This window comes from Anabrus simplex, chromosome 1 (genome assembly GCF_040414725.1).
Source record: "Anabrus simplex isolate iqAnaSimp1 chromosome 1, ASM4041472v1, whole genome shotgun sequence".
Taxonomy (NCBI): domain Eukaryota; kingdom Metazoa; phylum Arthropoda; class Insecta; order Orthoptera; family Tettigoniidae; genus Anabrus; species Anabrus simplex.
Window position 1 is genome coordinate 238,697,388 of NC_090265.1, and position 16,176 is coordinate 238,713,563.

The 16,176-nt window shown below is 38.5% G+C and overlaps 1 protein-coding gene across 2 annotated transcripts in view; it reads left to right on the forward strand.

The window, feature by feature from the left end:
• Nucleotides 1-16,176, forward strand: part of LOC136886263 (uncharacterized) — a 150,133-nt gene that overhangs the window by 110,861 nt on the left and 23,096 nt on the right. For both annotated transcript variants that reach the window (XR_010861749.2, XM_067158999.2), the window contains exon 5: nucleotides 10,639-10,841. Coding sequence is in view for 1 of the 2 variants with exons in the window: in XM_067158999.2 (XP_067015100.1) it covers nucleotides 10,639-10,841 (203 nt within the window). In the remaining variant the exon portion in view is untranslated. The remainder of the gene's footprint in view (nucleotides 1-10,638; nucleotides 10,842-16,176) is intronic.

The following is a 16,176-nucleotide window of genomic DNA, read 5'->3' on the forward strand; positions in this document are numbered from 1 at the left end:
CTTTTGGATAATCCGATGAATAGGGGGTGAACGGGAGTGACAAACGGGGTGAATTTTTAAAAAGACTATATCTGCAAATTATCTCAGACATGTAACATATTACAGATTTGAAAACTGGTATTTAGAATTTCCTGTAAATGTAAAGAAACATAAATATTTTTTTGGAAAGTCCACTTAAGGGGAACTGTAAAAGGGGGTGAATTTTTAAAATTAGTGTATCTACAGTATATCTCAAAAACTTAACATGTTGCAGACGTGAAAACAGTTATTTGGAATCTCCTTTAAAAATAAGGAAACTTGTTTTCTTTGGTTTTCGGAAAAACCCTTAACGGAGGGCAGGGGTGAAAGAATGGAAAAATTAGTAGAATTATTTGTATGAGAATGTATGTATATACCAAAAAATCTAAAAATTTACAATCGTGAAAACTGGTATTTGGAATCTTCTTTAAAAATACAGAAACACGCATTTGGTGGGGGAATCAACTTGGTAGGTGGGGAGGGGGGGAGAAAACTGAGATGAATTCCTTTTACGAGGATAATCTCAAAAAACTGAAAATTTTACAGTCGTGATAATTGGTATTTGGAAGCTCTTTTATAGAAACGGGTACTGTTTGTTTTTGGAAAATTCACTTGAGTGGGGAGTGTGAAAGGAAGTAAAAAAAATTGAGGTCTTTTTCTGGAGAAACTTACATTTCAAAACTGAAGGTTACAGACGTGGAAACTGGTATTTGGAATCTCCTTTAAAAATAAAGAAACACGCATTTTTGGATGGGGGAAACCAACTTAACGGGCAGGGGTGGAGTAAAAAAGGAGTTGAATTATTTTCATGAGGATACTTATATCTCAAAAACTGAAGATGTTACAGACATGAAAATTTGTATTTGGAATTTTCTTTCAAAGTAAAGCAATAAGTAATATTTTGTCTTTGGAAAATCCAATTAAGGGGGTGAATTAATTGAAAAATTCGTTGAATACTTTGTACGAGGATACTTATACACTGACTGACAGAGCAAATGCAACACCAAGAAGGAGTGGTCAGAACTTTATGCCAATTGCAGGGTAGACTGACGTCACTGAGGTATGCTCATGATGTGAAATGCGCCGCTGTGCTGCGCACGTAACGAACGATAAATGGGACACGGCGTTGGCGAATGGCCCACTTCGTACCGTGATTTCTCAGCCGACAGTCATTGTAGAACATGTTGTCGTGTGCCACAGGACACGTGTATAGCTAAGAATGCCAGGCCGCCGTCAACGGAGGCATTTCCAGCAGACAGACGACTTTACGAGGGGTATGGTGATCGGGCTGAGAAGGGCAGGTTGGTCGCTTCGTCAAATCGCAGCCAATACCCATAGGGATGTGTCCACGGTGCAGCGCCTGTGGCGAAGATGGTTGGCGCAGGGACATGTGGCACGTGCGAGGGGTCCAGGCGCAGCCCGAGTGACGTCAGCACGCGAGGATCGGCGCATCCGCCGCCAAGCGGTGGCAGCCCCGCACGCCACGTCAACCGCCATTCTTCAGCATGTGCAAGACACCCTGGCTGTTCCAATATCGACCAGAACAATTTCCCGTCGATTGGTTGAAGGAGGCCTGCACTCCCGGCGTCCGCTCAGAAGACTACCATTGACTCCACAGCATAGACGTGCATGCCTGGCATGGTGCCGGGCTAGAGCGACTTGGATGAGGGAATGGCGGAACGTCGTGTTCTCCGATGAGTCACGCTTCTGTTCTGTCAGTGATAGTCACTGCAGACGAGTGTGGCGTCAGCGTGGAGAAAGGTCAAATCCGGCAGTAACTGTGGAGCGCCCTACCGCTAGACAACGCAGCATCATGGTTTGGGGCGCTATTGCGTATGATTCCACGTCACCTCTAGTGCGTATTCAAGGCACGTTAAATGCCCACCGCTACGTGCAGCATGTGCTGCGGCCGGTGGCACTCTCGTACCTTCAGGGGGTGCCCAATGCTCTGTTTCAGCAGGATAATGCCCGCCCACACACTGCTCGCATCTCCCAACAGGCTCTACGAGGTGTACAGATGCTTCCGTGGCCAGCGTATTCTCCGGATCTCTCACCAATCGAACACGCGTGGGATCTCATTGGACGCCGTTTGCAAACTCTGCCCCAGCCTCGTACGGACGACCAACTGTGGCAAATGGTTGACAGTGAATCGAGAACCATCCCTCAGGACACCATCCGCACTCTTATTGACTCTGTACCTTGACGTGTTTCTGCGTGCATCGCCGCTCGCGGTGGTCCTACATCCTACTGAGTCAATGCCGTGCGCATTGTGTAACCTGCATATCGGTTTGAAATAAACATCAATTATTCGTCCGTGCCGTCTCTGTTTTTTCCCCAACTTTCATCCCTTTCGAACCACTCCTTCTTGGTGTTGCATTTGCTCTGTCAGTCAGTGTATCTCAGAAACTAAATATGTTACAGATGTGAAAAGTAGCATTTGGAATCTCCTTTAAAAATAAAGAAACGCACATTTTGGGGGGAGGGGTATATCAGTTTGGGGGTGGGGGCGGTGAAAAAAGGAGTTTAATTCCTTTTTATGAAGATGTTGCAGTCATGATAATTGGCATTTGGAAGCTCCTTTATAAATAAAGAAACAAGTTTTTTGTTTTAGGAAAATTCACTTAAGGGGGGAGGGTGAAAAGAAGTGAAAACATTTAATTCTTTTTATGGAGGAACTTATATCTCAAAAACTTAAGGTCACACGCGAAAATTTGTATTTGAAATCACCTTTGAAAATAAAGGAACACGCGCTTTTGGGAGGGGGGAATCAGCTTAACGGGTAGGAGGGGGGTGTGTGTGAAAAGGGAGTTGAATTACTTTGGTGAGTATACTTATATCTCGAAAACTGAAGATGTTACAGATGTGAAAATTAGTATTTAGAATTTCCTGTAAAAATGAAGAGAAACACTTTTTTATTGTTTTCTTGTTTTGAAAATCAACGTAAGCGGTGTGGGGTTGATAATAAGTAAATAAGGAATTGAAATATGTTTATGAGGGTACTTTATCTTAAAAATTGAAGCTGTTACAGATGTGAAAGTTGGTATTTTGAATTTCCTTTCAAAATAAAGAAACACGTATTCTTTGTTTTTGGAAAGTCCACTTAAGGTGGGAGAGGGGTGGAAAGAAGTGAGGAAGTAGAAGTTGAATTATTCTTATGAGTATATATTTATCTCAAAAACTGAAGGAGTTACAGACGTACAGGCATTAAAACTGGTATTTGGAATCTCCTTTAAAAATAATGAAACATGTATTTTTGTTTTTGTTTTCAGAAAATCCAGTTAAGGGACTGAAAAGAATTGGAAAAGTGGGTGAATTTTTAAAATGAGTTCTGGTATATCTGCATTATATGTCAAAAGCTTAACCCTGGAGTGGTCGCGATGGGTCTACGAGACCCGGACGGACATATTTATTGGTGTTCCTGTTGTTGGAATGCACCGAATGCTTCCGCCTCCCTGGTAGCTTCTTGGCTCTAGACCTTCAACCGAACACAGTAGCCCGCTCTCAGTTGCCTTGGAAACTTTGAGCGTACAGGCTGTTCAGGGTCTCGCAGACCCATTGCAACTGTTAACGTTAGTCTTTGTTGTCAAACTTTGCATTGTTAGTTTAGTACACTTTTTCTTCTGTGTAACAATGGATGAAGCTAATTCTGGGTGTAACTACCCTGTGCAAGCACCTGCCACAGAAATTCCCAGGAAAAGAAAGAGATGTCATTTCAGCACAACAAACAAAGACAGGAAGACATCCTTCATCTGCCCCCAGTGCAAAAATTTCATTTGCAGAGAACATGGACAACTAGGCTGCAGAATGTGCATAGAAATTTATTAAAGTGATGTTTCCCTGTACTGGGATGTGTTTCTAAAATTAATTTTGATTTTTATTTCATGAATTATGACATATAATTCACACATACCTAAAAAAAATCCATATCTTTTACCAATAGTTCAAGTGTAAAATTCTCAAAAATATGTTTTATTAACACTGTGTAGAATCTAGATGAAAGTGTTGCTTTGTGGATGTAAATGCAGGAGAAAATGAAAAAAAATTATTAAAATTGCATTTTACTCTTACCCTGTTTTACCTTTCACTAGTTAACAGAAAACAATCAGTTTTTCAGTGTAATTATAAAAATATACTTTTGGTTAAGAAACAGGATAGTTAAATATTGTATTCATGTAAACTATATTAAAATAAACTAAATAGTGTCCTATAATACTGTAATTGGAAATAAAGTATAAAAATCTAATAGTAAAACACTGAGAAAAAATGGGTCTGAGAGACCCGGTGCGACCATTTACTGACAAAATCCACGCAACCACTCCAGGGTTAACATTTTAGAGACAAGAAACTTGGTATTCGGAAAGTCCATTAAAATTACAGAAACCTCTACCTTTTAGTTTTCGGAGAAGGCACTTAACAGGGGGTGAAGTGGAAAATAGTTGAATTATTTTTATGAGGATACTTATATCTTAAAAACTGAAGATGTTACAGATGTGAAAATTGGTATTTGGAGTCTCCTTTAAAAATAAAGAAACATGTATTTTTGTTTTCGGAAAATACACTTAGATGGGGGTGAGGGTGGGGGAAGGACTGATCAAGGGGTTGAATTCTCTTTATGGTGATACTTATGTATATCTCAAAAACTGAAGATGTTACAGATGTGGGAATAGGTATTTGGAATCACCTTTAAAAATAAACGTGTATTTATTTTTTCGACTTGAGAGAAGACTGTTTCTCACATGTACAGTTCTATGTCGCACGATCGTCTTAGCCCAAAACGGTAATACCACAAACATGGTTTACAAAGAATTTCTGGGGTAAATGATACTCAATTTTTGGGTGAGTTTGATACTTTAGGAATTTTCAGATAATGTCTTAGTAAAATGCCGAGGAATGATTACTTTGATCAAATTATGAAATCCACACAACTGAGGGTAATTGCTAGTCCTATATAAAGCAGCAAATCTCACCATATACATAATCTTAATGCTAACGTACACACATATATATGATACATAATAGATGAAATCAAATGAAGCAATGCTATAATTAATCAATAAATAGCAAAATCAGATGATAGAAGAGAATAGAATAAAAATATAATAATAGTTAAAAAGTAGTAATAATAATAATAATAATAATAATAATAATAATAATAATAATAATAATAATAATAATAATAATAATTTTTTTTTTTTGTGAGGGAGTGTGGAAAATCTTTCATAAGACGCTTGTGAGGGTCCGCACTCAACAAGTGTGTGGAGATTCTTACCCACTAAAAACCACACTCCCTTTTCCCACAGTGTTTAGCTTCGCCCCAGAAACCGCTCTCACATTACTTCAGGACGGATGTCGTGCTTAATGCAGCTTGTGCTTCATCTTCCTTCTTCTGCTTTACAGTCTGTTGTAATCGTCCAGGTCCTTCTTCTTCTGACGCAGAATATTTTCTACGTAGACTGCTACCTGGTCCCAAGATTCTTGACTTCGTAGCATTACTGACACGATCCCTCCTGGCATCAATTCTCCCTGCATAACTTCTAAGCATCTTCTTTGTGGCATGCTATCACAGCAGCCACATCATCAGCATAACTCACAAGATTTATATCTTCTGGCATCTCCAGCCTTAACAAACCATCATACATGATATTCCAAAGGTGTGGTCCGAGAATTGAGCCTTGCGCTGCACCAGCTGTGAGCCGTTTTCTTCTCTGACCATCTTCCATGTCGTATAACAATGTACGGTCTTTCAAATAGTCTCTCAGTATATACATGAGATATTCTGGTAGCTTGAAAGTTTCTTGTAGTGCTTCCAAAATATCACTCCATCTTGCCAAGTTGAAAGCATTTTTAACATCTAGAGTCACAAGAAGCGTCAGCTTTCTAGAATAATGATTATCCAATTGAGCTCGTTCTGCTGTCTTCACCACTTCCTTCACAGCATCTAGCGTTGAGTGACCTCTGCAAAATCCATGTTGTTGGTCAGACAGGTCGCCAGCTAATCGGACTGCTGCTAGTATTCTCGGTTGTAGTAGCTTCTCTAAACCTTTCCTGGCGGTGTCCAGCATACATAGAGGTCTGTAACCCCCAGTTTTCCCTTTACTGATCAGAACCAATCTAGCTATCTTCCAACGAAAGCTAAAAATTCCCACTTCCAAACAATGATTATACATTCTCAACAGCAGTTGAGGACATAATTCGACTGCCACCTTCAGTACTTCTGCTGGAATACCATCTGGTCCAGGGGCTTTCTTATTTCTAAGGGAATTAATTGCTGTTATCAATTCTTCAGTTGTAAAAGGTGGTACATTATCTAGTTCTTTCTCGGCCTCATCATCAATCCTCTCTGCATGATCAGGGAATAGTGTGTATACTATTTCTTCCATGGTGCGTGGATCCATGATAGGGCTTGGTAGCATCCCGAATTTCTTCATAACAATTTTATACCCTAATCCCCATGGATTTTCATCCACTTCCTTAGACATTTCCCACCACTTGTCGGCTTTACTCTTTTTAATTGTATTTCGCAGTCTTTTCTTCATAGTCTTATACTCTACTGAGAGAGCTTCATCGTTATGTCGTGCTCTTTGTGTCCTTCGTCTGAGTCGCAGGCGTTGTTTCCTCAGCTCAGCAATTTCTTCATTCCACCAATATGCTGGACGCTTGCCTCTCCATTGTTTGATTCTGGTCATTGATGCGTCACATGCTTGCTGAAGGAGTCTCATGGTGTGTTCCACACATTTATTAGCAATTATGCTTCTTTTTGCCTCCGTGACATGTATCCGTCATACAGTCCATTCCATTCTGTATTACTTCATGAAATTTTTCTCTATCCATAGTGGCTATGTTCCATCTTTCTGGCTTGCGCGTGGTAATCCTTAGATGCGGAGTCTCTTGAAGTACACGAAAAGTGATATAACTGATGATCGCTTTCAGTATATTCTTCAATTACTCACCATTCAGTTATCCTAGACACAATGTCTTCAGAAGCAAAGGTTACATCTGGTATAGTTCCCTGAAACCCGGGTCGCCGAAAGGTTGTCACATTACCAATGTTGATAACCATTAATCCCAATCTGGCGACCATCTCCATTGTATGCCGCCCTCTAGAATCTGTTTGAGGCATGTTCCATTCAACTGATCTGTCTTGATATTGTTCGCTAAGAAAGAAAAAAAAAAAAAAATCTAATTCCCTCCATGGGAATTTAGAATTTTCCATTCGGAATTGCTAGGCGGGCAATAATTCCATTGTGGAGATTTATCTCCCGTATGCAGTTATCAGAGACTGTGCCTCTTATAAGGGCTTCTGATAAGTTCACCTGCATACACCCCAGCGTCAGTGGGTAGGGTCTGACACATCCCACTCTGATGAGTCTAGTGTCAGATCTAAGACGAAACGCTGGTTAATAGAGCAAACGCCTGAAAAGCCTTACATCTGATCTGTTTTGACATTTTTGACATGCTCTATGGGTGAAAAATATCTAATTCCCTCCATGGGAAGAGGTGGAAGAGGCAGAGCAGGAGCAGTTTCTTCAACTTTTGAACTCGAAGGGGAGCCTTCAAGAATATTGCCTTGCCTTTTGCAATTAACTTATTATCTATTTCAGGATAGTTGATCCAAACCTCTTCAGTAACTCTATGCAAAGCATGGACAGGCACATTACGTGGACTGTGTTTGGATAAAGTAGCTTTAGTCGTTTGGCTGCCTTCTTCATGTACGGGGTGCCATCTGTTACAAGTAGAATGTTTTTTTTTTACCCCATCTGGCCACAGTAACTTTATAGCATCATCAGACAGCACTGCAATGGAGGAATTATTTACTTCCTCTAAAAATGCACACATCAGGAGAAATACATTACTGGGCTTGTCATCTTTCAGAATGCCAATAATTACATTAGGTCATTTACGCCAGTATGTTATCTTCTTTAAAACATCTTCATAGAGACTCGAGATATACAATTTTCTTAGTTGATTCATTTAGAATAGGTTGACTGATATACTTCTCTAAGAATGACCTGAAGCTGGTGAACTGTTCAGTTTTTTCAAGGGAATATTTGAAGTAACCATCACATTGCAGAGATCCTTACGGAATTCCGATCTGTTGTCTGACGGAGCAGTAGGTGCCAGTGAGGCCCTTTCAAAAAGCAAAACGTGTAATGTGTGTACAGCAGAGTTCTGTGCTATCTGTGAATCTCTGCGGTACGCACTGTCTGATGAGCGCAGACTCTTTCTGCTATGTACTGACTCCTTGAGCTCGCTACAGTCTATTGATACCTGTTTCCCTTGGCACCCTCTGGTGCAGCGGATCCAGGATCTGCTGGCCAGGGGTTCGGATGCCGGCACCAGAATCATGTCTATTTTAATGTGATTTTTCAGTAGTCATTTGCATGATATACCGTATTATTGAATTTTAAGGCAATATCTTATTCTACCATTACCTATCACCTTTCATTTTACCACAAATAAGGCATTGTGAATTAGATCCACTGATTATTTTAATTTCACCATCGTTATTCATTTTCATTTGTTTTAAATTCTAGTCAGTAGATACATTTTAAAATTGTAATTATCATATCATGTCGTACATCTCGTACCATTAGGGGCGGATGACCTTAGATGTTGGGCTGCCTTTAAACAACAAGCATCATCATCATAAAAAAGCAAACACTGCCTATTCTTTGCCACGGAAGATTTTATTAAGCACTTCTGATGTTTAGTTGTAGCGCAGTGTTATTGCACATTAAAATATTTCTGAGCACATACCTTCATTTCACACAGTTTACAATATAAAATAACACCATCACTACAATTTCTGCTCTCCAAATTCTTTAACAAACTGCATTAATTTCACTCTCTGTGAACACTTCAGTTTAGGCATGTTGAAACTACACTGAAGTAGTGGTCTCAAAACAACAAGCCAGACAGTCCTCTGTTTTCTAGTAAACAGAAATACCAGTTCATTACCTACATATGCACCCCAGGATGCCTTTCTCCTGAGTATTGTCATTCACTTTGTGCTCCTCATTAGGAAATTCCAAGACGATCCCTTGTTCATAATTCCATTTACCTGCTACCTGCCCATTCCTGCATACAGAGTAATATTCAGTCCACAAATAGACTCCCTATTACAGCAAGATTTCGTCACTGAATAGCTTGCCACAAAAATTCACTTTATATGAAAATCCTTATAATATGACAAGAAATATGAGTTTATTGCATATCAAGCAAAATATGACCAATATCTTAAATTTGTCCAGAATATGACTTTTCAAGCAAAAATATGACATTAAAATCTGCCCCTTTTTAATTTTTTATATAAACACTCTTGGAACTTAATAACTATTATAACTTTGTATAAGACCATCACACACCGTTCATCAGGTTTATGATTCATTGTGTTTGTGAAGCATAAGAACCATGAGAACCTTACAAATAGATTGCATTTTTAAGTACATTTCATGATTAGGTAATTTTAATGGTCTAGATATGCTAATAGGTTACTGAATTTGTAAGCTGATGAGAGAAACAAAGGTTCTCAAAACATTTTTAGAATTAATGTAAACAACAATCTTTGTGATTGTATATTTAGGCATTGACAGGGCAGAACCGATACAAGAAAAAGAAACACCAATATTTACAGTTTTGAAAGAAATACTCAATAGATTTTATGCCTTAGACAAAATAAAGACATTAACTTTTATGTAGAATTTTTGAGGTTAACTCTGATACCTGTGTGAATTGTTTGATTTTGATATGGACCACATTTTCTGACTGTGTTGCTTAATTTTATCTGGAAAAGGCTGACAGCTTTCTTTCATTGCACTCAAGATTTAAACATCTGAAGAAGCTGTCACAATATAGTGAATCTAGTTATACAGCTTTCCTTCTTCAGTTCCCATTTCTAGTCCTCTCCTAGGTTGGGTTATATATGCCGGGTTGAGTGGCTCAGACGGTTGAGGAGCTGACTTTCTGACCCCAACTTGGCAGGTTTGATCCTGGCTCAGTCCGATGGTATTTGAAGGTGCTCAAATACGTCAGCCTCATGTCGGTAGATTTACTGGAACGTAAAAGAACTCCTGTGGGACTAAATTCTGGCACCTTGGCATCTCTGAAGACTGTAAAAGTAGTTAGTGGGATGTTAAGCCAATAGCATTATTAGGTTGGGTCATGAATCAAGGACCTCCATTATCACCTGTCTCTCCACCACTATTTTTGTGCTTCCGATATTTCTTCTATCTTTCCTCCTCTCTCCTCCACTGTTCCCTTGCACCTCTTTCAAGGCTTTCCTTGTGTTCTCTCTCCTGTTGGTTTCTCTATAAATATATTCTTTAGAACTCACTTTTCTCCCATTCCCATCACATTCCCATACTGTTTCAACTTGCTTGCTTGTTTGTTTCCATCCTGTCTTTAGTTTTGAAACTCCTGACCTCTTTCAAATCTCTTCATTTCTATTTTTTTTTCTTGATGTCCCTGTGTTACGTCTAAGTATTTTCTTCTTGGTTTGCTAGAAACATAACTTAATAGTTTTTATAGCATAATTTAACTAACATTATTAAACGAATTCTCATTTTATGATTTATATTAGAAAAATGTTGCTCTAAAGGACTTGTGATGGCCTTTTTACAGGGGAAAATTTTGGAGATGCTGCTGTGCGGGAAGTACTTGAGGAAACAAATGTTACAGCTGAGTTCCAGTTCCTCATCACTTTACGACACACACACCATGGAATGTTTGGATGCTCTGATATTTATATTATAGCAGGATTGACACCTCTAACTCTGGAAATTAAAAAGTGTGATCGTGAAATAGCTGACTGCAAATGGATGAAGGTAAAAGTATATTTCTCTTCAAATCAGAAAAATGACTTACTACAAACAAGATTGATGCTTCCATGGTCTCTTAAATTGCTGTTTAGTTCTTTGGGCAGATCGATTACCTCGGATTGAGTAAGACTATGTCAGTCATCTCGTTACAAGAGAATTCAGTGTATTCGAAATTTCTACAATGTATACGTAAGGTACATAAAACAACAACATGCTCAACTTAGAAAAAGAACTCAAGTATTACAAGATTGAAGTAAAATCTTCTGAGATAAAAAAACTTAAGTTTTTCTGCCTTCGAAACATGAAATATAACACTTAAATCACTATAACATAGGCTATGGTACCTGTAAAGGGAAAAAAAAAGCTATTGGTAGGGACTGGAAAGTTTCACATTTTATGGTAGCCACAAATTTTAATGCGAATTTTTACTGAAAATGCGAATAATGCAAAATTAACAAATACTTGCGATTTTATAAGTAATTAATTATAAATGCATTTTTTTTAGTGAAAACCATGTATATCAACAGAAAACATCCAAAACTCTTATTTTCAACCATTACTATAGACTAGTATTAATGGAATTGATTGATTAATAATTGATTTATACAACGCTCATATGACTTCTTATCGATTATTACCGATAAACTATATCAAGATGTCATTTTCTTCCTGAATTTCTGGTTTCATACAACTTTTCTGTCAATTATTGCTGAAAAGCTATATCGGCACGAGACAAGACGGGAAGATGTGTGTTTCCACTTCCAGTCATTCCTGTTTGAATTTAGTTGTGCACATGGTGAAGAGAATAAATCTGCATTCATTGTTGAGGTTATGGTACGCATGGCAATTAATGCCTGTGAATGTGCTTGGCAATATTCACATGGTTTACATGCCACAGATTCATTGACAATGTTTTGCACCGGGCGAGTTGGCCGTGCGCGTAGAGCCGCGCGGCTGTGAGCTTGCATCCGGGAGATAGTAGGTTCGAATCCCACTATCGGCAGCCCAGAAAATGGTTTTCCGTGGTTTCCCATTTTCACACCAGGCAAATGCTGGGGCTGTACCTTAATTAAGGCCACGGCCGCTTCCTTTCAACTCCTAGGCCTTTCCTATCCCATCGTCGCAATAAGACCTATCTGTGTCGGTGCGACGTAAAGCCCCTTGCAAAAAAAAAAAAAAAAAAAAAAAAAAACAATGTTTTGCAAGTTTTTCAATTTCAGAGTTGCGTTGGAAAAGGACTGTACTGTAAAACACGTTAACAGTGAAAAACGCATAACAAAGCGATGCAAAAATTCTATCACTGTTGCTGGTCCATTTCAATCTCAAATACAACATACATCTATTACGGAGTGATTGGACAGCTGCAAACACCAGAAAACTTCCAAAGATCACTTCTCAAAAAGAACAATTGTAGTGTTTACAAAAGCAAATAACCTTTTGGCAAAGCTCGAAAACCAAGAGTTATGAGCATGGGTTACACAGTTTTCGAATGAAGAGCTGGCATGTGTGAAAACTCTTCATGAGGAATATTTACCAGGTAACTAAAATGTACCTATCTGAACCACGTAATTGGTATTACTTTGGATCTAGGATGCATAAATACAACATTGCAGCGAGTGGACACAATGGATCTGAACCAAATGGCAGTGGCGTTAACTACATAAATGGAAGCGAAAGGTTAGATTAGGTGCATTAGTAAAAGCGGCCCATACACCAACCGCCTTTGCAATCTCCTTTGAGACATCAAGTTTTGGTCCAGGATTCAATTCCTTGGTTTATTTTGGTCCAGAAACCATTCATCCTTCATATATGACCTTCTCTTATGACATGTGTTGTTATAGGGGATCATCTTCAGCCTGTGCAGTGCTGGGCACATAAGCTTAGCTTAGTTAATTGGGTCACAGTGATGTCTGATTTGAATCATGTGGTAACATGGGGAAGTTGAATATAAGAAAGCATAAATACAAGTATTTACACTTGGTCTCAGTGTGGGGATTCAAAGGAGGCAAAGCTTTTTCCTTCACTCGGTGGTACAGCTGGTTTGATGCTGTCTTCTGTTTAAATGGGTATTTTCAACACATTATCACATTTTTCAAATCATCTGGCAAGAAAGATAACTGTGGCATTAACTACATAAAGGATCTGACCGATTTACCTACATAAAGGATCTGCCTGATTTCATTCACATAGGGTCTTTTTCAGCAATCATGCATTTGAGATGGTTCAGCTTCTTACTGAACTTGAGGGATCTCGGTATCCAACCTCATTTGCTGTACCCTAAACTTCATAACCTTGAGGTAACTTTTTCTGAAATCTGGGACTGGAATTTTTCTGAAGCAACTAACAATGCCTTGATTGAGCTCACTCCTTTAGAGAAAGCTGCATGTAAAGACAGTTTGATTAAAGCGGCACATTCTTTGAAAGTCAGAGATCCCAACAGAAATAATTTTGTCGCTATTTCTCAAGCTCTGTATCCTAAAAATATCATCTTCAATAATGGGAAAGCAGCTGAGCTTGAGAAACTGTATGGTGCATCATTTCTTTCACAAAAGGAAATCTGGTCTGGTCACAGTTCTCTCAGAGATGCAATTCAAAATCAACTGAAGGAAAGTGCAAAATGTGATATCATGCTTGCATTAACTGCAGTGCAGTCATGAATTCTCTGCATTTGCTAAATTTTGTTTTGATTTATTGTGAACCCCAACAAGCAATGTTGGCAGTGAGTGTGGTTTATCCCACTATAATATAGTGGTTACAGACAGAAGATGCAACTTGAAGGAAGGCAATGCCAAACTTATTATAATGCTTTCATTTGAATGGTGATTTTTGTGGTGGATTTGAGCTTTTTGTTTTGTTGTGGACCGTAATGAACAATGCGGGCATGTCTTATCTCATAAAAGAAACCTACTGTATTTCACTGCATAATCGTTGCGCTTTTTATACCATATTTAAAAAAAATGTAGGGTGTGACCATTATGCAATGAATATTTTAATATCAGTATTTGTATTACTGAAAAAAAAAACTTTTATTTTGTACAAGTTTAATGTGTACGTAATAATCACGTATATACATTAAAATAATTAAAATAGTCCAAATCAAAATTCATAATTTATTTGCAACAGTTCGGCGAACAAAACGAGCAAAGCGAGTTTTATTATTTCCATAAGATTGTCTTAATTACCATTATAGGCGAGTTGCATATGACTTTATGCTCGATGGTAACTATAACTCTATTTTTTAAATATTCATGAATGTTTGTCAAGATGTCGCTTGACAGTTTAGTTTACTGAACAGAGCGCATGCGCTGGGTTATTGATTTTCCGTGAGCGGATCAGAGATGTTGACAATGTCATATGTGTTTGACTGAGATGAAACTACTGTATGTTCACGATCTAACATTACCTCTGGTGGTCGCATATAATAACCACATAATAAAGTACACTTTCGGAGGACCACTTAAATGTTATTAAGAAAATTACGTTTTGTAAAAAATAAAAAGCACACAAGTCACTGATTTATTCAGTTATATGTTAACTAAAACACACCATTACTGTATGTACTGCCTGTACATATACAATTATACATTCACACATATGAGGTAAGCACTGACACTAAAAACACTACAAATATTATTTACACTTGAAAGGATGTAACTAAAATTGTGCTAATCATTTGGCTGAACTTAAAATGTTAGCACTGTTGTGCAATTACATAATTTAATGAGACTGTTGTCTCCACATGTTACTCGCAGCATGTCTGTTGCCCATCTCCTCTGCATCCCTAGCCAGTCATTCACGCCAGAAAAACAGTCCCGGAAGCGAGGTGCTGCCCTCTATACACAACTTCAATAAGTACATTATATAAATGAAATACTACAATATTGTTAAGTTAAAACAAATAAATTATATAATTACTTAAATATAATTGTTAATGCGATATGTGCAGTATCATACCAGCCCACTTAAAATGTGCTCGCATTTTACATTTACAAAATAAATCCAATAACAATGAAATTGAATACCCTGAAAATAAAACAAGTAGTGCATTGAGTTCTGTCTCATCACTAGTCAGTTGGGAGTGGGCATAATTTGTGCACAGGTCTCCTATAAACTCCTAAGGGTGTAAGGACATCAACGACTCTCACAAACCCGTCCTTGCCTGCGAATGTTTGCTCAATAATGCATAATCTCTAGTCCAACGGTGGAATGTTGTCATCCTTGATTAGGACAACAGTTCCTATAGATACACTGGGCTGTGCTGACCTCCATCTCATGCGTTGCTGCAAGCTGCCAGATAGTTGGATGACCACCTGTTCCAAAAATGTCCCTTCATCTTTTGAAGATGGTTTCACCTGCAAAGCCTTGAAGTATTTGATACGGTTAGGTGTGGTTCAGGTATGGCCATCATGGGTTCTTCTATCAGGAAATGTCCTGTTGAAAGATAGGTGTCATTTGGGTCATTGTTCTGGAGAGTGATTGGACATGAATTTAAAATGGATTCTATCTGACAGAGGAGAGTAGTCATTTCTTCAAATGTCAAGTGAGCATGCTTGGTAACTCTAGTAACATGAAATTTCATAGATTTCACCCCAGCTTCCCAAAGACCTCTGAAATTTGGTGCTCGTGGAGGAATGAATTTCCAGGTAAATCCTTCATAGATTCCAACATTATCAATCTGTCGTAGGTGTTGCTCTGATTGGAATAATTCATGAAGTTCTCAAAGTTTATTTCTGGCTCCAATGAATGATGAACCATTGTCACTGTGAAGTTGAAGTACCTTTCCTCTCCGGGCTATCACTCTCCTTAAAGCAGCAATGAAGGCTTCGACGGCTAGATTGCTTCCAAGTTCCAAATGAATGGCCTTGGTGGCTAAGCAGACAAAAAGTGCAACGTAACATTTTACTCTCGTGTTACTACGAGGAGATTCTTGTTTAATGAAGAAGGGTCTCGCAAAGTCTACACCGCTATATAGGAAAGGATGAGTGGGCTTAACTCTTTCAGCAGCTGGCCCATTAATTACGATGAGCTGTCAGCCTTGAACCTGTAACATGTCACGCATTTGCGAATGATGCCTTTGACAGTTGTCCTGGCGTGAGGAATCCAATACTTCATTCTAAGTTCTGCAACTAGTAGCTGTGTACTAGCATGTAGTAATCTTAAGTGTTTGTCACAAATAATTAATTTTGTGACGTGGTGATGCGCTGGTAATATAAACTGGTCCACTCTGAGACACTAGTTTTTATCTAGAAATGGAGCAAGAGATTTTAACTGACTCCTCTTGTCAACTTCTTTTTTTAGTTGGAGATACTGAATTTCCTTCTGAAATTTCTGGTGTTGAATA